This window comes from Diadema setosum, chromosome 14 (assembly GCF_964275005.1).
Source record: "Diadema setosum chromosome 14, eeDiaSeto1, whole genome shotgun sequence".
NCBI classification, from domain to species: Eukaryota; Metazoa; Echinodermata; class Echinoidea; order Diadematoida; family Diadematidae; genus Diadema; species Diadema setosum.
Genome location: NC_092698.1, coordinates 22,105,237 through 22,129,531, shown reverse-complemented (window position 1 = coordinate 22,129,531; position 24,295 = coordinate 22,105,237). Strand labels below are relative to the sequence as shown.

The window sequence follows — 24,295 nt, the reverse complement described above, 5'->3', positions numbered from 1 at the left end:
TCATCTTTTGAAGACTAACTCGAAGTTTAAAATTTTGATGATTGGCTTACAAGTACAACTGTAGAGCCTAAACAATGACGTGTGTCCATACATCAAGTACAACACAAGTTTCAGAGAGTTACCGAAGTAAATGGTATGCATTTTACAAAAACACTAGGACCTTTTTAACGTCTTGGTAAAATGACCACAAACAAGTAGGCCTACCAGTATATTTTATTTGCCATGTACACATGTGACACAAATGAAAACATCATGGCCTAAATTAAATTCCCAGATAGGAATGGACTTCCCAAGTAGGATGAAAACATAATATGCAAGTTATTTGGTGGATAGAGGCAAACAAATTGTGGTGTGCTTGGTCTAGGCATGGAACTACCATGGCTAGGCAAGCAAAACGCCCAGGGCATGCAATTTCATTTCATTTTTCTCCACTTTGACTACTTCCTTTCCCCATTCACTAAAGCAGGCCACTCCGAGTAATCGTTGATCAGGAGGTAGCACACAATGGTACATGGGCCCTACAGGGAGAGTGACCTTGGGCGGGAAGTACCTCTAAAACAGGAGAAAGCTCTGGTTTGTTTTGTATTTAGAGTGAAGGAGAGAGTAGGATCAAGGCTGGAAAAGGGGTACCATTGTTACCCCTAATCCTAACAAAAGTTTTTTGAGAAGGTAAAACTCTTGGAGCAGCCCCATCAATAGTTAGACAGTCAGGCAGAGGTGACCGGCTCCCTCAGGTCATGTTGACACTTCATGACTGGCTACTGAACCAGTTTGCAAAGTTTTCTTACCCCCCACATATTGTGTCCCTACAACTTGCACGTCACAACTGTCAGAATGCATCGTGCTTGACCAACATCACCCCTGAAACTACACATGAGACTTGTTTACGCGTGCATGATCTTTGACATCAAAACAGGAATGCAGAGGTGGAAACGATAATACTATTGATAGTAAGTTTCAGCCAGCACATTTGCTCTATCAAGCGAACCGAGAGAGAGGGGGAGTCCCATTTAGAATTGATGTCTAGTTGCCGATAGAACCACAAATACTTCTCAGAAAATGGTGGATAGCGTAAGCTATGTCCAACACTGCCATTCATACAACACCATAAGGCATGCTGACATACACTGTAGTGTAATACCGGTGCTTGTATATGTTATTGTCTGATGGTCAGCATAACTTGACATGAAGAAATTCCCCTATAGCATGACAGCAAAGGAATACACTATATTTACCAAATCATGCTACATTAATTCTACAGAAGTTTCAGCGGCTGAAGGTCATAGACGACTGACATTTTGCTATTCTCCTGCTGCTCTCCTTGACAAAAGGGGCAGGACACTTGTGGGTAAAAGGGGAGAAATACTACTTGTAATCAAGCATTAAACTGAAATCTAGGACAGGAATGTCCTTTTTCGCGAAGATGTTTGCTGATGACAATGGAAAGCGCATAAATCTACATTGTATGATTCAAGAAAAAGAATGATCCATCAAATTCACACTGATCACAAGGAAAATTGTAGTGTTTAAACATTTCCTCAGAGCTACAATAATTGAATGTTACCTGGCAGGATCCTAGACTACTGATTCATTAGTACTGATGTTAAAATATACTTTAGATGCAAATGATCAAAGTTGTAACTAGTTCCTAACATATACATACAATGTGCACATGTTCTCTATCAACTAAATAATAAAAGAATTGTACAATAGGATCTCCAATACACAGCATGTAAACAATAACCCCATCTATTTGCCTAATGTCAATACATATCAGGGAAATACTCATTCACTTTACGCTGTAAGGTCAGTAATGAAATTAATATTTTCAATGTATTGTATGTCATTCTGTAATTCTACACAGTATCAAATTGACCCCTTCAAAATCAAGGAATTTGTCATTCAATATTTTCGACCACAAGAGTTGTTTCCTGTAAGGTTGAAAGACCGTTAAAAAAACAAAGAGCCAAAAACTTCACACACATCACATCTTCCTAGTAAAGCATGCATATGTGTATAAAGCTGCATTGTACTGCGGAACAATCAAAGCATTCCATTATGGTATATGAGTATTTTGGTGCATAAGAATAAGATTTGGAATTGTAGACAAAGGGTGTATATGTAAAATCAGTGCACACACCTACAGAAAGTGAGAGTGCCTTATTATGCTATCCTACTGTGCTTGCTGACCATCTTTTCATAATAGTTTGCCCTACTTTGAAATAGCAGTACTAGGCGTACACTTGGTTATGATGCGATGGAAATGAATTCAATAATGCTCTCTTTTAAACATACTTTAAGTCTAACACTTCATTAGATTCTGCCTTTAAGGAGAAGAAACAAATAATGTGAATAAATGCTTTGAATGACAATCACCCCATTAATGAAAATTATGTAAGTGCTGACAAATAATCAGTAGCACTGGTGCCGCTATATTATCACACATCACATTATATGACGCATTCAAAGGAACTACAATGTACATGTACTTTGGTACATGACCACCTCTCCAGTTTTCCATTTCTTATGTGCAAACTTCCTCTATTGACTATGCCCTTTTAGAACTGTTTCAATGTACATTGTTGGATTGATCTGTATAAAAAACACTGGCCAATGCAGAACTTATTCCCCACATCCAACTGCAATATTCAAATAGAAAGATTTGCTGTTAGTGTTACCTTTGTTCGAAATCTGCCCAAATAAAACACTAATTTATTTAAAAGAAATTACTTTGCATATACTGATAGGCCTAGAATGTAATAATGTACAAATATTTATGTAAACATCAACAATAGGAAATGAATTTGATTTCAGGAATCTAAAAAGAAAATCAACTGTATACACTATGAACCAGCAATTCCACTAGTATGTGTGTGACCATATATGATCATGAAAAAGTAAATTCATACCAGAAGAATCACTTTGATGGACAGCTACAATTCAATCACCATGACCCACGAAAGTAGGGAAAAAGAAAATAGATAATAGATATGACCCTGCATCTGCAATAACATGTACAGCTCTATTGAAAATGCCAATTCCTGCTGGATCATCACTTTGATGTACAGTTTGCTCATTGTGACCTGACCACAGCAATTTAATTGAGACTATCACACATGGTAAGCACACACTAGACTATGGGTGTGTTCGAGCGCTCTCTTGAAGTATACCATACTATACCCATACCAGAGGAGCGGAGCACTCAGAACACTCCCAAAGTGTACTATGCCAAAAGTGTACTGTACCGTACTGTGCCACAGTGCGCTAAAGTACAAAGTGGTCCAAAATCACACAAGAAGTTGCTGTGAGAAGAGTTTCGTTGCACGCACTATGCCATAATGCAGAGTTGATCCTCTTCAATCGGGACATCATTTGTAATTTATGTACAGGGTGGTGTATTAAAGAAGCATGTCAGGTGCATGACCCTGTTGCTTAATATTATTATTATAAAAATGTGTGACCCCTCGGACTCGTGTCCAAAAATTACTCATGATGTACGGTTTTTTTCCTCAACCACAGAGCACAAGAGCTCAAACACTCCCAATCTGGCATGATTGATGATACAGTACAGAAGACAGTTCAGTTTGGTATGGTTAAGTTCGCTTTTCAGCACTCGAACACGGCCTACAAAATCAAGGATAAAACGTTACACTACAGACAACAGTCATGCATTTAAATATAAGAGAAAACCGCCCATAATTCAACCATAACGGATTAACGATGCCAAAATTTGAGCGCTGGCAACGTCAACATCACACAAAAATGTTTTGAAAAGTCGCACGAAATTTACCACGCAAGGAAATGTTTTGAACTCGCCGCTTGTTACAATGCTATTGCGCACATGCACACACGAAGATTCCACGCATTGAGTGTATCGTGGTCAACACACACACAGCAATACCGCGCAATGTACTGGAGGTCAAGCATGATTGTTATAAAGTACCAATACTCGAGAGACGGGATTTAAGGTAAGCCTGCATCTAATTTTAATTTCTACTTAAAAATAAAAGAATAATAGGATTATAGTTTGGGTTTTCATGTGCAAAATAAAACCACTTTTTTACAGTAGTATGACCATTGATGTCTCAGTCAGTGACTTGTGTCAGGAAAAAATGAAATTCAAACTTAACACTAACAGTGAAAAAAAAAAAAAAAAAACTACATAGGGGTCTACCTATAGGGCCTAACTAGTCTAGATGTCTATTACTATAGCCTAGATCATGATCGAGGTAGGGCCAGGGTAGACTAGAAATTATGCATGGCCTTGATTTCTGACTTAGATCTAGTTGTATTTGTAATCCGCTCAAGTTTACATAAAATTTTACTAACGTTAGCGTCAGAATCTCTTTTCAGTCATAACCATTTTTACACCAACCATTTCACATGTTCACAACGTGCAATGACTCAGTGAGGATAGTAACGTTAAATAGATGGGTTCTAGTTACAACACCCACGTTTAGCGAGTGGTCATCGCATCCAGTGCCATGCCAGAGGGAGTGAACTGGGCGAGAGAGTTAGACTGGTAGTATAGTGATGACAGCCGCAGCTCCCCAGCAGTAGCAGTTCCGTGCAGTGCACTATGCCTGATGCGGAGCGACTACGCTACGGTTCATACACGTAATCGTATGACAGAATCACTGTAGAGCCCAGAGCCTAGAGGATCTACCACGACTGTTCACAATACACTACGCGCAATAGAAAACGCCCGACGAAAGTGCGTCCAAATTTCGTCCCAACGCTTTTAGCGTTGTTGATTTCGCCTGGGACGTTTTCAACGCTTTTTGCGTCCAGACTTCATGGACGGATTTTGGACGAATTCAACGAATTCAACGAAATCCCCGAACGCTTTTCCGAAGCTGTGGACGCTTTCAACGCTTTCAATGCTTTCAACGCTTTCAACGCTTTCAACCCTTTGTACGCGCGATCACACACACAGCTACAGTGTATCCAAAGTTAGCTCTAATGCGCGAATCGCTAGCTCTTCTTTCGTCGAAGTTCTCTAGGTTTCCCGTCCATTTCTCTCATTTTCTCTCTTTTGCTTCCGTATCATTGTATCCCTTTCTTTTCAGAGTACAATCATACTTCTGAGAGTGTTTTTTTCTCATTTTTATTAAGTGATTACCCTGTTTGCCACAATTTGGGGTGAGTTTTTGTTCGAGTGTTTGTTGAGTTTTTCGATTGAACGATGTGTCGATTATCTTCGTGTGTGCGAGAATATTGTACCCACTCGTTTGTTTCCGTGTAAGTATTTTTACCGTAAAAGTGTCTTCATCGTTCGTCTTCACGCATCGGGTTTTCACCCTAGTTTTCCTCATCGTAGTTTTCCACATCCATTTTTTTTTTCCGGTGCAAGATACTCTGTGTATTTTCTGCTACGGTAAAATGCCATCGTCGATAGTTTTTGTGTATTCATCGTAGTTTTCCACCTCCATTTCATTTTTGTGTGCAAGATGTGTAGCTAGGTCTGCGATGTCTGAATCGTTTACAGATGTGTTTTGTGAGAGTATTAACCACGATGATTTTGAGGATTTTGAGGGTTTCGCTTTGGATGAGATTGACTGGAATGATAGTGGTAATGATAATGATTCTACTATCTAGTGGTGTTGATATAAGAGCTCTTATGATGATGCAATTTATTTCGTGTGACCGACCATCATGACGTTGGCGATGACGAGTACGAAACGATGTATGTACCGTACAATGTAGGCCTGTATGATCTAAGACGAGAGTGACACTGACGACATGGCCTGGCCCTGGGGACTGTTTTAGTGTTGCTCGCTCGATCGTGCACTGGAGTGGTCTAGAGACCTGCATTTTATTTTTTCACTTAATTGTATCCTTTTGCTTGTTCACTCTGGTTTACTGCTACCAAAATGTATGTCTCTGAAGAAACTCAACCAGAAGCTAGACAATATGTTTGCATCAGGTCCAAGTCTGTAAATTGCGATGTTCCTACTCCTATTGAACTCGAAATCCCATTTTCTTTGCTCTTTTTTCCATGCACTGATAAATTATTTAGAACTGTACTGCATTTCTGATGAATTGCTTTTGCGTTATATCAAGAGCCTGCTGAGTAGGTGTTTCATTCTATCCTTTCAATTATCTTTCTATCACTTTCTTCTTTTGACCCTGGATGGAAAAAAAAAAAAACCCTATCTTGCCATGTAAAGACAGAACACATGCCATCATGAAATATCATGACATTACGAAAGTAATAAAAGAAATAGGTAAGCGATGAAAATTCTTGTTTGTAAAATCATAAATCAAAGGTGATTTCATATGAACCAGCTCTTTGAAATGTATTTATTTTGCCTATTGATACTTGCTTTGCAAGTATACATTTTCTCTCCCATGGACTTTGTGTCCCCCTTTTTTTATGTGCTTTAATGATTATTATTCTAATTTGTTTTGTCAATATCATCATTATTACTGTATTAATATTACCATACTTTGATATGTTGATTGACTCTCACTTTCATTTTGTTGCCTCCTCTTGGTACTTGTACAGATCCTTTCTAGGGCTTGCTGTTCGCTCACCCCCCCCCCCCCCCCCCCTTTGCTGTTGCTATTTCACTCTTTACCTTTCTTTATCTCTCTGTTGTTCCTTATCTTGTTTGATGTTGCCTCCATATTCATCCTTTTCCTTCAATGGTTGCCCCCTGGCCCTCACGGCGACCATTACTAACCTTCCCCTGCCTTTTGTCTGTCCATCCTCCTGCTCTAATCCCCCTCCCTTTACCTGTTGGGCTCCTTGCCCATGACTTCCTACCCTCTCCTTTTGTTTTCTTTGTTCCGTGTCCCTTTGCCCGTTCCTGACTGTTCTTGTTGTGTGAAGTCGCTTTACATGTGTGTGGTTGCTTTTTCTGCCTATTTGCCATTTTGCTTCTGACGAAGATTCTGCTACGTCTGATCGAAAGCTTAGGTCCCTTTTGACTCTATCCTAAAAACATTCATGTACACTCCCAAAACTTGCTGGGCTAGTAATGAAAACTTCCATTATCTAGCAGGGGAGGGGGAATGCTTTCATTTTCTCAAGAGAGCTTTTGTGTGAGAGAATGCAAAACTTGATTGAGTGTTGCCAAGTTGTTTTCAAACTTCTTCATTTTATTTGATCTTAAGCATAATCACTTTCGTAAGTACATGTACAGTATTACGATTTCTTCTCCCTTGACTGTAATCGGAAAGTTTGCCATAACGACGATCGCTAATGACTGTTTTGTGTTTGGATGTGCCGATATGCGAAACACGTGGTTCAAAGGAATGCACCATGTGCTACTAACTTACTGCCTTAGAGGTTACTGCAAGTTGAATGGATCGAATGCGCCATATAGGCTTAGTTACGGTAAACAGTTTACGTTCGATGCGAATAATTATTACGTCTTTCAGGATCGAGGAATAATACTCACAAAACATGCAAACAAACAAATCCACGAACGAGTGTTGATAACCAAAATTCATATGAAAAGTAATAGGCAGTTTTGGTGAGCGTGAAATTTTACTGTCATGATTTTGCTGTTTAATCGGGTGGTGGCTGCATCTCACATAGGACATCTCAGTGAATTTGTCTAGGCATATGAGACTTTCATAATCTGTGATTGCATTTTTGAGTGATTAATCAATTCCTTTTTACAGCTCGGGAACATATAAATACATTGTACTTAGATCAAGTACGCAATAATCGACTGTTCGATGTATGCGCCTAAAGAAAGGCGAAAGAATCAGAACATTTTTGCAATGATTCCTTTAACTCAACTCACCAGCGAGTTCTTCGATCGATATACTACACCAGTGCGCGCATTCTTTCGTCTGGCACCTGGGGTCTGGCACGCACCTGGTTTTGTGGAAATTTCCACAAAGGGATCCGAGGGTGGGGTTTTTCCAATCCCAAGAGACCGCATTATACACAAGAAGACAATCTCGTCGCTTCTATCATTTTCCGTCACTCGTGTTTTCCCCTTATTCTTTGCTAATAATGAACGTTTCGATTGAACTTAACAATGGTTGTTCACACGTGGTTCCTTTTGTTGTGAGATGTAGGTACAGTATTTTCTTCTTGTATCATTCTTGGGAGGGGAAAGAAGAGTAAAAGAGGGAAAACTTATTTAAATAAACGAAGGGCACGTATAAACGCTCAGCATCCACAGCAAGCCGTCTTTTACATCAGCATCGTTGATTATCATCACCTGCACTATCATCAGGCATCACTCATATAATGTTGTCCTTTTTTATTAACATTTAGAAACACGATCACCATCACTCGAGATAAACACGTAGCAGTGGCAGATCCAGAGGGGGCGCATGAGGCGCACGCCCCCTTTATTTATCGTGAAAAAAAAAAAAAAAAATAGAAGTGAAACCCGGAAGTGGCACCAGAAATATTAGTTGCGCCCCTCCCCCCTCCTGTACAGAATTCCTGGATCCGCCCCTGCCTGTACGAAAATAAATGTCAACAGACAAAGTATCAACAACCTCCCCGACAACTACATAAACATTACCACAGAGCACACCGAAGCGGCTGGCATCAAACACCCTTCGAAATACTGCAGCAAAGCGGGAAATCGCCGTTACGAAAATGCATGTACACAGTGCGAGGCAATTGAAAGAATTACCTTTAGATTAAGAATATGAAGGGAACAAATAAAGTGATATGAAACGAAAGAAATCGTACACCAAACGAGAGGTATAACGACCTCCAATAGGCCCTTAGCCGCAGCATATCAATAAACATGACGTATAAATAAGCACACGGAATATGCGTGTTTCGGATTCCTCCCTTCTATTTCTTTCCTGAACTATTCCCAATGCCCGAATAAAATAATGACTAGTTTGTTACTCTGATTTCTTCTTCTGAGGAAAGGAAGTTCGTTCATCCGAAATCAAAAGGATTGACACTCCGAAGGTTTGCTAATCGGGCAATGCCCCCCCCCCCCAAAAAAAAAAAAAAAAAAAAAAAAACAGCCAACAAAATGCTCGTTAATCAAAATATTGGTTAATAATGTAAAATACGATAATAATAATAATAATAATAATAATAATAATAATAATAATAATAATAATAATAATATAACAATAGACAGAAATAAAACAATATATGGCCCTATAGTAATTACCCGCAGCATGATTACATTTTCGAATCAACAAACATGGATAGGCACAAGGAATATGCGTGTTTCGGATTCGAAATAACGCCGTAACCATCGGAATAGCGCACCCGTTTTCTTTTTCGGAATAATGAACACCACGGAAATCAATAAATGATTTCAAACTAAGAATCCATCGTAATTCTTGCCTTCAAGATTTTCCTCCCTTCTATGTTTCTTTCCTGAACTACGTGTATTCTCAATGCCCGAATAAAATAATGACTAGTTTGTTACTCTGAAAGTGGTGTTGTGAGTTAAGGAAGTTCGTTTATCCGAAAACGAAAGGATTGACACTCCGAAGGTTTGCTAATCGAACAATGGGGGAAAAAATAATAATAGTAATACATTTTATTTTCACACTAGGTACGAACATCTATGGTGTAGGGAATTTGCGTGTTACGGAACATTTTATTACTTTCGCATCAGCGAACTTTACGTGCAGTGGGTACTACAAAAATGCCTCCCCCCTAAAAAAAAATAAAGATGTATATATAATTACACCAACACTTGAGCATAACAACAAACAAGCAAACAAACAAACAAATAAACAACTTAAGATTTAATCTCATAGCTGCTTTGAATATTTCACGTTCCGTCTGTATACTTCTTTTCAGAATTATCTCTCGCTTCCCGCTTCACAACTAGGAAATAAACGATGTCAAACTATAATAAGAATTAAACTTATTGTCTTGCTCTGAATATAAAATTCATTATTCCAAAAGTTCGTTTATCCGTGAATACAACAGGCTCGATACTACAGTACTCCGAAGGTTTGCTAATCCGACAATAACGCACCTATCCAATCACAAACATTCGTGCATTTTCGGATTATGAATCATAATTTGACTATCACATTTACGAACATCTATTTTTCGTGTAGGGAAGTCGCGTGTATCTGAATGTTTCATTTTCGTACTAACGAACCTTATGGGTGCATGGGTACAACGAACATGACCCTCAACCCCCACCCCCCCCCCCAAAAAAAAAAAGAAAGAAAGAAAGAAAGAGCCAAGTCAAACTAAGAATCAGTCTGAATTAGTCGCATTGAAAATTCCACGTACCGTCTGAATTATCTCTCTGTCCAATAAAGAAATAAACGATATCAAACTAAGAATTAAACGTATTGTCTTGTTTTGAATTTTTTTTTTTTTTTTTTTGCTTTTCTGGGGCCCGTTGCATAAAACTTACCATTGAATTTCAATGGTAACTACCGTCAAAATTAGGCATCACAGCCAATCAGCATCAAGGATTATAAAATTTACCGCTGATTTGAAGACTTGCCGCTAGAAAGGAGCGGTAAGTCCAGCGGTAAGGGTTTTATGCAACAGGGCCCTGATTCAATAAAAAAAGGGCAATGTAACGCGCAATTGCTGAAGAAAGAAAATATATTTAATGACCAAATAACGGCGAACAAATCCTTCTAATTTCTTTTTTCCTCTTTTTGGGGGTTAATTTTCTTTCTATACTCAAATGGATTTTATACGTACACGCAATTTTAGTGAAACCATTTTCTTTTTGGTCGGCATTCTACGATAAGGTTCCTGTGGGTTCCTGTGGGTTCACCCTCGCCAAAAATGCGTGATTTCTCTTAAATACTATGAACCCGAATGATCTCTGATTGGTAATTTAGTCTATTTCATGATCAACCAGTTGTTTATTTTCTGCTTGTAAAAAACAAAACAAAACACGTGAACTACTACATCGTATAACATCTCTGTTTCGTTCAGCCGAGCGAGCCATGCCATAGCAATGGCGACGCACATACGGCGCACTCGCCTTTCCCATACGTGCACATTCCCTGGTTACATGCAGCCCCGCATACCACCATGTGATGTATCAGGTGACTTTCACTAAATGCAGTGAATAATCTGCTAACGGTGCCGTACTTACAGCTAGGGTAAGGGAAACTAAAACTTTTACAAATTGCTTCAATGAAAACGGCATCGATATATGTATACATGTTACCATTTTTAATATTATTATGTGTATCAGGTGAATTCCACGCCTGTCTACTGTTCTCATTCCCGACCGCTGTGCTACTTGTTGAGTCTAATCTTGCAGTGATTCTTGCCGGCTAGCGGCTGTGTACTGTATTCCATGTGCGCCTTGGATCACGGACGCTTCTAACGAAATTTGGACGTAACTGCCGAGCTCCGAACACGCATTTTCCGAACGAGCAACGCATTTGCCGAACGGAATTGAGCGGGCGGTCGTGCGTGAAATGCGTCCACAAAGCGTCCACAAAGCGTCAGAATCGTTGCTAATGGATCGATAACGAAATTTCGTCCAAATTTCGTCCAGATTTCGTTGCTACTCGATCGATAACGAACTTTCGTTGGAAAACGAAATTGACGGAGGCGTTTCTTATTGCGCGTACTGTATGCAAAACTTGATGCTTATTTGCGCATGGTACGATACATGACATGATTACATTATTCGGCGATATTATATACTTGCAATGAACCTCAGAATATCTCACCTGAGAAAAGCTTACCTTTTGGATAACCCTGCGGGGCTTTCTACGGCTGTTACTCGTTAATATTCCCGTTCTAGCGATAGCGCTTGCTACACTTTCCAATTACTTCCTGGGTTAAAATGTGTGGGACTACATGTAAACTAAAGTACAGTAACTCGCTTCGGTAGAGATAAACGCGTTCGGGTTGGTGCATCATAAACTGTACGTGCGACTTCCCAAGACTCGTCACACTCCCTGCCCGTCGCGCGCACGCGCAATGGGTAACTCCCTTATAAATATTCATACCTATAACACCCTCGTAACCACATTCTCTCAAGTGATACTACGACTTCCAATATACTTCGTAATGTATTCCCATATTTATCAATTTCAAGACAAAATGAAACAGGGAAAATTCATTTAATTTTGATCTAAACCTATCATCTTAATGTACTTAAGCCTTAGTTTGGTCAAGTCTAATTTCCTGTTCAAGTCGACTTTCATAAACAGACAGTGACAAAATGAACAGAAATGCGTTTCACTCGCGCTGCCTAATCGATGATGAGTTCCATGAACACTAATTCCAAACTTAGTATCCTCTTGAATTCATGTTGATAGTTCCAGAGAGGTTTGTGCGCGGGTCTACGGGAGAGACCCTCAAGGGTGACTTTATGTCATTATCACTCAGATCTGCATATTTGGTAAGTGTGACAGCACTGTTCAATGAAAATACCCAATGAAGCTTGATAATTCTGTCACCTTCCCATTGCATGTGTGATTTTTTTTTTGTTCAAACAATATTATATATGAAATGACAACAACAATGATAGCGATGAAGATATTGAGATTACAATAATTATTGTTGTGATAGTAAACTGGCACCAGTGATTATGATTACAATGATCATCATAGCAGTAATGAAAAAAAAAATCATTTTACGATTGATAATAATGATGATTACAAAATGTTAAGAATATAATGCAGTCAAAGCAGAAATTAACATTGTTATATCATAGGCTAGATGATAATATTATGTTGTCAATTATCCACTCTTGTCTCGGTCAGTGTTATTACTGCGCTTCTAGAATGCCCTGTGAGAGAGACATCCCTCTTATTTTAATGCACCTACACTCATGAGTAAAGAGGACTATCATGGGTAAAATTGCCTTGCCAAATAAGGATGTAAGCTCCGCAGGAAGGATTCGGACTCGGACCTGCAGAAATATCAGGATTCCACAGCTTTATACCGCTATGCCCCCCCCCCCCCCCCCATCTCCTGAAAGAGATGATGTGGAGGTAATGTAAACCAGGTTTGGTGCAATTTTATTTCCCGTAACTTTCACGGATAGTATATATTCATGTTCCGAATTTTCTTGGTCCTGTTTACTTGTTTACAGATTTAGGATTAACATCTTTCAAGAATGTAGGCCTACACTCCGAGTATAAAATACCTTGCTCTCCCATCCCCCCACCCCCCCCCCCTCTCTCTCTCTCTCTCTCTCTCCCTCTCTCTCTCTTTCTTTCTTTCTTTTGGTCACTTACATTGATCTTTGATGGAACGTGTAAGGCAGCGTACATATGACAATGGTTACGTAATGTTGTACTACCTTTTTCTGTTTACATCATATAGCAGCACTTGAACTCTGTTAAGTTGAGCAAGTACTTCATGAGCATTACTGACAAGTAAAAAAAAAAGTGTATAAAAGACTAGATCACCGTGTTCTTGTGACATTACTGGGTTTAGATTTTGTTTCAGGTGAGATGTAATTAATTTTTATACTATTTGTTGCCGTATTTGGTAAACACTGCACAGGTGCCCCCATATTTCGGGGGTCCATAATCCTTGTAAGAGTTTTCTGATGGCCCATGGGAAAATAACAGTTATTGCTTATTGCTTCAGCCCCCGATCTGTCATCTTCTCTCTCTTTAATATGCCTCTTTCTTTCTCTTTCTCCATTTCTTTTTCTCTTTTTTGGAGTTGAGATAACTTTTGCAAGATTAAAAGAATAAGGAATATTACCCGTTTATAATGATAGATAAGAATTTGATTTGAAGGAGTAGCAATATGATAGATTATGTTCTTCAATAAGTGTACACTGATGCAATGATATGATCCTGCAGATTTATTTGACTGAAGTTGTTTAACTACAAGTATATACATTCGTAATCATTGAATGGGTTGAAAAAATAAAGAATTTTCTCAAAGTGTTGGCAAAATTCAGTAAAATGTTTGGTGGTGGAGTCAGCTGCCAATATTGAACCTACATTTATAATATAGTCTTTGAAAGCATTTGCTATTAATTGAATTCGAATCATTCATTTTTGCTTCATTAAAGAAAAAGAAGTCATTACTCTTTGTTCTATTCTTTCCTAAAAGATCACTTGCAATTTTCCTCAACATATTAATTTCATTTCTAGTCTTTTTTTTTCTATAGTATTGGAGAAATATGATTTTCGAGGTAGACGTATAAGTTGGTTTCTGTATTTCTTGCTATTTGGCAAAATTGTTGATGACATTGACTTTTGATTGCTTGATCGTAGCAATTTATCTGGAGTGGATATAGATTGCATTATGCCTCTGGTGATCCTGGGATGCATGCTTATTCTTTTAAACTTGTTTTGCCATTACAACAGGCACATATTTATTGCAACTGATTGACAAATTACCCTACATTGACGTAAAATATTTATGACTTTGAAGGCACATTTTTATCATAACAAATCTAAAACTTGTGCAAAAAAAAAAAATACGCTTTATTAACATCAATCTCATCCAAATATTTTATCCTTATCAACAAGATCAAAATTCAAAAAATGGAATGTTTTGTTCAGTTTCTTTTTCTGTACATTTCACGATTGCTTCGATTTGGGTTTTTAAATTCAATTTGATTATAAATTAACAAAAATTGTTAAATCGTCGAAGTATCACTACACAAAATACCATTTGTGAAACATTGATCAAATCCATTAGAAATATTATCAAGTAAAGTTTTTGATGTGATTGATATTTGGCTTTTTGATGCGAGGACAAAAAAAAATTGGGGATAATACTGAACTTGATAAGTTCAAAGTGTATCATCATCCGTATTTAATAAATTGATGTTATAATCCCCAATTGAATACTTCTCTTGAATAATCTCTTTTTCTTCATGGGCAACAATATCTAAACATTCATCAAATTTATCTAAAACAAATCTGCGTTATGATTAGGGGGTCTATACTTACAATGATATTTTGGGATTTACTGCCCGAATTATGGTTTCAATGAAAGGGTCTTCAGTGCCATCAATATGCAAATCCTGTCTTAATTTATCACTCAATCTGAAAAAGACAAATTTTATGTATTTTTATAATAAGAAGCATAAAAATGAAATGCAACATCTAAATATTATGGTGGATGGTATATCATCGGAACAAAAAGAAAGTATCGAATTCCTCGGAATATATATATAAATGAAAATATGAAATGGAACGTTCATGTGCAATATATCTATCGTAAAGTGTCTCGTAATGTTGGTATACTTCATAAGTTAAGGTATTATGTTCCTCAGAATATTTTATTTATGTTATATATTTCGTTGATATTATCGCACATTTCATATTGCAACATTATATGGGCAACTTCAAAAAGCCACACTGATAATAATAATAATAATAATAATAATAATGATAATACAGGGTACTTATAATGCGCCAGTTCCACATACATTAGTTAACGTGCTCAAGGCGCAGTAGAAGAAGTAAGTTATGAAATATAAAGATCCTTACACAAACATGCACATGAAAATGAATGACACAATAATGATAATGAAAAAAATATACATCATAATATACAATTCTACTGGAAAATGGTCATGAACAAATGAGTCTTGAGGGCAACTTTAAAAGAGTCAATATTCGAAATGTGACGGATAGCTTGAGGCAACTGATTCCACAGGTAAGGTCCAGCATGTGCAAACGACCGATCCCCCCATGATTTCTTCGTTTTTGGAACAACAAGCAATCTACAATCGGATGACCTTAAACATCTGGAAGGATTATAAAATGTCAGTAAATTAACATTGTACTCTGAGGCAGATCCATGTATACAATGAAAAACAAATAGTAATAGTTTAAATACAATGCGAGATTCAACAGGTAACCAATGCAATGAGGACAAAACAGGGGTAATGTGAGTATTTCTCCTGGTAAGGGTAACAATGCGGGCTGCTGAATTTTGCAATTTTTGTAACCGTGAAAGTTGAGATTGTGGTAGCTGAAATAGGAGTGCATTACCAAAGTCAAGCAGGCCCGTAGCCTAGGATTTTTCAAGGGGGGGTGCGGTCACTACAAAAACGGACCTTCGGTACCAATACCAATGATGACACACACACACACACACACACAATTTTATATATATATATATATATATATATATATATATATATATATATATATATATATATATAATATATATATATTCTTTGGACGACCGAACTACAAAAGTTGTATAAGAATTTGCGCGCGAAGCGCGCCGCAAATTGTGAATTTTGACTGTTTTAATGACGTTTTAAAGTCTCGAGGAAATTTGTATTTTTGTCTGTTGCATGCAATCGCGTTACGGTATTTCATCTAGGAAATAGTAAAAACTCATTTTGCCAGGAAGTTGCAAAATTTAATTGTGTTCGAGACTCTGCGCGCGTAGCGCCCCGCAAAATTGAGAATAGTGATTTTCCTGGTGTTGTTTTAACTTTTATTTTTTCTATTGTATACCCGCGTTAGCAGGCCTGAAGCCAGGATTTTTAAAGGAAGGGGGGATTGCGTTAATTAACAAAACGGTCCTTTAATACTGTCCCGGGAGGGGTAGCGACAATTAAAAGGTGGACACCATGCTCATACACGGACTTTCAAAATGGCCCCTAAACGAGTAATGATCATATTATTTTTTCGGGCCTTAAAAACAAGTATTCCTTAAATGTTTCCTGCACCCTAAAGAAGTACTTCATCATGATTGAACAATATACCATTTTCCCAAATTTCGGCCTTTTTGATACCCTTTGATTATATACGCTCGTACATCACACTTTCCATCTAATCCGTGAGAAAAAAAAATGACCCCTATTACGCGTTTTCTTTAGCGAGTATGGTCACGGTGTCCACCTTTCAGTTGGAGTTTTCCATCCCATTGGATGCTGTTTGGAAGATGAAACATTCACTTAACTATACAGTATATCAGCCGTTGGTATGCGAGTTTGTCAAAAACGAAAATAAATAAGAAAATTTTTAAAACAAAATGAATTGTAAATGCGAACCATTTATATTTTGCCTCCTTGTGGTAGGATATTTCCAGCATTTCCGAACTTTCAAATAATCATTTTAGATTTAATAATATTAAAGGTAGTAGATCTGATTCGCAAACATCTCCAATATCAGTCAAATGTCATATTAACCATCATGCTAAGAAGGTTTTCTTTGGGAAATTTGGAGGTCAGTGAAATTCAAAAATTAAATATCCGTTAGCCATTGGAAGAAGTTGAGTGCAAATTCAGACCTCAGGCTTAGTGCTCAGATGTTTTCCTATTTGATTTGATCTGTCTTACTGTGCACACTAAGATACATACTGGAATGGTTATTTCTTATTTATTGAATTATAGTAGCATATTTGGTTACTAGCTGTCTCTAGGCATTTTCGAATTTGGGCTGCAAAGAGATCCACTACCTTTAAGTTAGAAGAGAGATAAGTAAATAATGATAAAATAAACAAACAAAAAAGAATGAGTTCTTTTGTATACTATCTAACAAACTTTTTACGTTACCATTTTACTTCATAGCTCAGCACTTTCCATTCTCTCTCATACCCTCTTACCCATTACAATTAAATGAAATACAACTAAAATGAGTTTGCGTGCCTGCATAATACTCTTTGGAAATTATAAGTGAAAATGTTCTTAGGTTTTGGCTCACTTTAAAATGAGAACCAATAGAACTGTCACAACATGAGAAAATGTATAAGTAATAATCAACACTACATTTCCGAATTTGACCTGCAAAGAAATCCGCTACCTGTAAGTTAGAAAAGAGATTAGTAAATAATGATAAAATAAACAACAAAAAAGAATGAGTTTCTACCGCCGTATATCCAGAACAGAGCCTGAAACGGTGCAGGCTCAAGAAATCGTTTGTACTATAATACGTCTTGAAGTACTGTGTGATACTGTTGATTCAGACTTCTACAAAGCTGTAAGTGAGAATTGTAATCCAATCCGACTCATTACCTGAGATATTTATGAAAATATATCAATAAAGAATGTAAATTAAATAACGATGCGTCACAATGCAGTCTAACGCTCTCACAATGCTATCATACATAGGGTTTTTCACTGACTGTAGATGTGTAGACGTAGATATAAAATGTCTCAGGTTTTCGATTATAGTAATTTCGAGGAAATTTCTTTAATTTTTATCATATATGTAAACTTGAGGCTATTAGATTTTCATCCACTTACCTCTGTTCCTGTGAAAGAATGCAAGTGTCAATGTCAATGTCATCCACGAATCGCACGTACTCGGGCGGCCAGTGGAAAAAAAAAAACACCGGTCACACGCGCCAAGGGCCATGGCATGCAGTGCCAATACTAGAAATGTCGCTACAACAACTGGTTATACCCCCGCCAAACAACATTTCATAAGCTTTGGTCAAAACAACATTTGATAAGCTTTGGTCAAAAAACTGAGGAAGTAGTTAAATCCGCAAGATCTTTCCTTGATCTTCTGCCATTAATATGCCGTTACCATGGCAACGTACTTTCGGGTACTGTCGAAAAATGCGTCTTGCACATCTACAACCAAAGGCACACATCTGTACCAAGTTTCATGGAAATTGGGCAAAAACTGAGGAAGTAGTTTGCAACACAAAAATTTCCATCATTTTGGCTCATAATATGTGAGCTGTTACCATGGCAACATACTTTTTGTCACTGTCAAGAAATGTGTCATGCTGACCTATATCCTAAGACAAACATTCAATATGAATTCCATGAGAATTGGAAGAACACTGATGAAGCAGTTTTGCCATGAAGCATTTTGCCCTATATTTTACCAATAACATGCCGTTACCATGGCAACGCACTTTTTGCCACTGCGGAAATATGTGTCTTGCACATTAACATATTCAGATGAACATCTGTACCTAATTTCATGAAAATTGATCAAAAACTGTGGGAGGAGTTCGCGACGCAAGATTTGTACCCATTTTTGCCCATAATATGCCGTTACCATGGCAACGTACTTTTGGGTACTGTCAAAAAATACGTCTTGCACATCTACAACCCAAGGCACACATCTGTGCCAAGTTTTATGGGAATCGGTTGAAAACTGAGGAAGCAGTTCGCGACGCAAGATTTGTACCCATTTTTGCCCATAATATGCCGTTACCATGGCAACGTACTTTTGGGTACTGTCAAAAAATACGTCTTGCACATCTACAACCCAAGGCACACATCTGTGCCAAGTTTTATGGGAATCGGTTGAAAACTGAGGAAGTAGTTCGCGACGCAAGATTTGCAACGGACCGACCGCCCGACCGCCCGACCGACCGCCCGACCGACCGTCCGCTGATTCCTATATACCCCCTTCAAACTTCGTTTGGCGGGGGTATAATGATAATAGCTCGCACAAATAAATTGATACATAGCATTTGTGTTTGTGTGCATGGGGACGATCCGATGGTTCATACAACAAAAGGGTTTCGTACAATTATTTTTAACATTGTTAAACGTACTCTTCCACATTTACGTAGCATATAATGTGTCTTTATATTTATTTGGATTGTTATCTTGAGAATTGCTAAAAACCGTTATTATGAAAAAGTGGACCTTTCAGAATTTGGGGGGGGGGGTGCGTACGCACCCGACGCACCCCCCCCCCCCCCCCCCCCCTGGCTACGGGCCTGTCAAGTCGGGATGATATAAGAGATGAAATATTTTTTCTGTGGCTGAACGAGTTAAATACTTGCGAATAATGCCCAATTGCGTAACTGATATCTCACGGATTTACAGACAGCAGAGATCTGAACAGACATGGACATTGTAGAATCAAATAATACTCCAAGATTTCTACATGATTTAGATGAAGCTATCCGTATATGCACCAACTCAGGTTATCGAGACCATTCAGATCCTTTATTCGCAGAATTAAAAACATTTAAGGTAAATGACATTAATTTTTTGCAAAACTCACTCTTTATGTTTCGCTTACATAATGGTCAGTTGCCATCTTCTTTTTTTCTCACTATTTCAATTAAACAAGGACATACATTCTTATCCTACAAGACAATCTGATAAATTTCATTTATATAATCCCAAAACAGTGATGGCTCTGAAATCTGTCAGACACATCGGACCCGATGTTTGGAATTCTCTTCCTTCTGAAATTCGAAGTTTAAAGTCCCTGTACTCTTTTAGGAAAGCTATAAAAACAATGTTGCTTTCTGGATATCAGTAATTCCACTGTCATTGTTAATGTATTATACACGAAATTCTTTCACAGAAATATCGACGCATTTAATTTATTACGTAATCATGTAACCGACCATGACCTGTATTAACTGTTCACCTGTACCTCGGTGAGAAAATATTTTGTCATGCTTTGCTAATCAGTGATACAGGTGATCTTACTTTGTATAAACCTTTAGTGAAAGCAGACAGACCTCTCCTTTCCCTTTCTCCTTTCAACTATCCTATCTCTATGCAAGTCATCCCTCCCTCCTTTTCTCCTTCCGATGTGTATTGTATGTACGGGGGCTGCAAGCAAATCAAGCATGCACGCTTATGCTGTAGCCCCACTGTATTATTCATTGTTGCATCTTTGTTGTATACGTTTTGCTGTACATTGTGCAAAAGCTATGAAGAAAAAAAAATATTCTGTGAACAGCTTATATCTATGTTTGTACATGAATGTGCGTGTACAGTGATGATACAGAAACCAATAAACAATGGTTATATAGCATTATTAATGTGCAGAGGTATACCACCTCCTTTATCATGACATAATTATGTCTCTTCGAGTATATTCTATTCTATTATGCCATAGTAAATGTTCCATCTACCGTTTCTCTCTTTAAAGGGTAGCAAAACATCCCTCGCATAATTGCCTATATACAGTATATATTATATAATACGTGTAGAAGCATTTGGAGGATTATTTCGATATGTGAGTGTGTGTGAATGGTTGCATATATCCCTCACTGAATATTATGCGTGCAGTTCTTAAAACTACTTCAAGTTAGAACTGGGTATCTTGTTTTAATTTCTGTTGTTTGTTTGTTTGTTTGTTTGTTTGTTTGTTTGTTTGTTTGTTTGTTTGTTTTTGTTGGGGAGAAAGACTCACGTTTTTTTTTTCTTCAAAGAATTAATAATATCATCAATTACTCCAATGAGTATACTAAGGATAAAGTTTGATAAAACATTGCACAAAACAAATGGGCCATACACTCTGAAAAAAAGATTGTATGAAAAAAAAAAACAAGGACTGGAGTATTAATGTAGATGGATTTGTGGCGTGATCAAGGGAAGTTTCAATAATCTTAATATAATGATGTATACTTGAGTAGTCACGTGAGTATTGTTCATAGTACTGCGTATAAAAATACTGTTCTTTTTAATATAGGGAATATAATGTTATTACAACCACGTCAGGGTTGATGACAAAGAAATGCAAAATCGATGTTTTCAGAGGTGATTATAGAATTTATTTATCATTTTTTTTAATCGTCATCAATCTCGTCAGTATTAAGATTGCAATACAACAAACATTTCATGCGAAATGTGTTGGTTGATTTGTAAATATAAATTGCGACAACTTTATGTATTGATCACTAGTGGGAGATTTTTTTTTTTCCGGATACATGTAATAACATCATATTATACGTGCATCTGAAAATCGTATAAATACTTCAGTGGTTGTTATTCATATATTTTTTTATACTGTTATAGAGAAAACAATATCTTGCGAAACTTGAAAATTCCACGACGGTCCTTTTACAGATTTCATGAAGACTCTCTCTCTATATATATATCTAAGTTAAACATAGTGTGAAATGGTAAGGTTCAGTGTTGACAACGTAAATACGATTTTATTCTTGTGTTATAGTCATGCAACGTACTACAGAGTTGAACCGATTAGAAAATAGTCTTGTTAATCATGAAGATGTGTACAAGGATATTTTCATTAGATAAAAGTAAAGATTATTCTCTTACTTTAGAAATAGTGCCTTAAGAGTAACCCGCATTCATTTTTACTCCAAAGCTTAAACTCAATTTGTCTCGATAGACGGACTATTTTTTTTTTCCCGAGGGGGGGGGGGGGGGGTATAAAAGTACAGACGGAAACTGTTACGAGTGCTCCGCGACATTTGCTTACTTGGCGGACATTGCTCCACAGACAATTGCTTCGGAGTCCTGAGATTATTTATATGCGACATTTTCTTAGTCGACAATTGTCCGAAAGATGTAAAACATTTGCTCGGCAAATAATGTCTCCAAATGTATGCGACAGTTCAATCTATTTTTTTTTTTCAGGGGGGGGGGGGGAGGAGGTGGGGAGGGGGCTGTGAGGATGTATTGCTCTTGATATCATTTCCTTCTGATGAAATTATGATTGTACATGTACTATGAAACCAAGGACGCCGGAAAAGGGATCGGGGGAGGGAAAAGACATATCATTTTGTCCCACCAATTATTTCGATAGCAGATGATGTTTTTCATTGCCATTCTTATCATTTATGTAATTTCTATCATCGTTTTAATTTTTGTTTGCATCGATTGTCAGTCTAGCCGAGAGGGCTGCCACATGCAGGTCGGGAAACATGTTATGGGGGGGAAATGGCATACTTAGTAACTGTCGTGTTACCACCACTGTGGTTACCACATGGGCATCGCTCACTGCATCACGATATTTATAACACACATTTTATCCGGGTCTGAGGTTACTTAAATATTTTCCAGTCTTGGTTATTTTATTTGTTTATGGAGTAGAATAAACTTATTTGAAAATTATACAATAAAAACAAAAATAATATGTCATATAAAAGAATTGTTTAAAGATTACGTATTAAATTACTTTGAGTTTCAATTTGATTAATAAGGAATTATTTTAACTTAATATGACAGAGGGTACGTATCCAATGTATACAAAATGTGAATACCTTCGTGCATGAAAGTTTTGGACGAAGAAGTGGACTAAGTTTTGTTAATTTCTTCGTGACTATGCCCTTGTTTAATCGTTTGCTGGACAGAGACTGATTGAAATCTATCTTTATTTTCTGTTGTTGGCATAAGGTGCATACATACGACAGAAATGCCTGGAAAAGTGAGTACTAACTAACACCTATGCAATATGCAATCGCCGAAGTAGCTGGTACATAGTCCCATATATTCATAATTACGTGTGGCTATATGCTCATGGTGTCGGACGTCTATTTTCTGCTGTGGAGACTTGGTTCAATACGTAAAGAGCAGTAGTTATCACTGAAAGTATGCCTCCCTCATACGTTTGTTTAGTCTAGATATGTTGAGCTATCGTTTCGTCACGTGCATCAATTTGTTCCTACCTTAATTCCCAGCATTAAATCAGTTCGGGAAACCCACTCACAAGGGGGGCCCCTCCTTATAAGTAACCCGCCGTCCCCCTTATAAGTAACCCCGTCCCCCTTATAAGTAACCCCCGGGGCACCCCTTATAAGGATTCTCCACGCTTTTTTGCAATGCAACGCGAAAATGAAAGGACTGCGGCAATTCGCTTGATTATGTCCATAAAGCTTCACAAGTTTCCTAGTTACTCACGAAATTTGAGCAAAATCGGTTCGAGGCATCATATCTAAAATCATGGATTTAAATGCGATGTCAAACGACCCATGTGAATGCTGAAATGCGAGCGATTACTGGCGTGAGTGTCGCCAGGCGCGGCGGCGCGGCAATGCTTGAGTGCGGACGTGGCGAATCGCCACGTCTGCGAATCGCCACGTCTGCACTCAAGCATTGCCGCGCCGCCGCGCCTGGCGACACTCACGCCAGTAATCCCTCGCATTTCAGCATTCGCATGGGTCGTTTGACATCGCATTTAAATCCATGATTTTAGATATGATGCCTCAAACCGATTTTGCTCAAATTTCGTGAGTAACTAGGAAACTTGTGAAGCTTCATGGACATAATCAAGCGAATTGCCGCAGTCCTTTCATTTTCGCGTTGCATTGCAAAAAAGCGTGGAGACTCCTTATAAGGGGTGCCCCGGGGGTTACTTATAAGGGGGACGGGGTTACTTATAAGGGGGACGGGTTACTTATAAGGAGGGGCCCCCCTTGTGATGAGTGGGTTTCCCGAACTGAAATTAGCCATAAACTTATTGTTTGTAAAATTTAATTTTTAGCCCAGAATCAGAACCTGTCTACATATTGGTCTAAGAATACCCAATAAAATAATCAATAAACTTTTATTACTACCAGTGCAGTGCCAGTGCAGTGCAGTGCCAGTGGCATGGCAGCAGTGTTTAGTGACACATATCCGTGGGATCTGTGTAAAATTTAAATTTAATATAAATTTACATGTTTCAATGTAACTATACACAGCCCAGTCGCTGTACATGGTACATCGCGACAGGGCTGTACGCGCGCGACCACCAACCACTAGGAGAGCGACGTAATCGTAATACGATAGCTTTGAATTTT

General features: G+C 37.9%; 2 protein-coding genes across 3 annotated transcripts in view; one reads left to right on the top strand and one right to left on the bottom strand.

Annotated features, from left to right (window-relative positions):
- Positions 1 to 11,826, bottom strand: part of LOC140237434 (talin-1-like) — a 182,951-nt gene extending 171,125 nt beyond the window's left edge. Inside the window, exon 1 of the mRNA XM_072317361.1 lies at positions 11,635 to 11,826. The gene's annotated coding sequence lies outside the window, so the exon portion shown is untranslated. The remainder of the gene's footprint in view (positions 1 to 11,634) is intronic.
- Positions 11,827 to 22,785: 10,959 nt separating this feature from the next.
- The window catches only part of LOC140237442 (cytoplasmic dynein 2 intermediate chain 1-like), a 38,942-nt gene continuing 37,432 nt past the window's right edge, over positions 22,786 to 24,295 (top strand). For both annotated transcript variants that reach the window (XM_072317369.1, XM_072317368.1), the window contains exon 1: positions 22,786 to 22,941. In XM_072317369.1, coding sequence (XP_072173470.1) covers positions 22,930 to 22,941 — 12 coding nt within the window. In that variant the 5' untranslated portion in view covers positions 22,786 to 22,929. The remainder of the gene's footprint in view (positions 22,942 to 24,295) is intronic.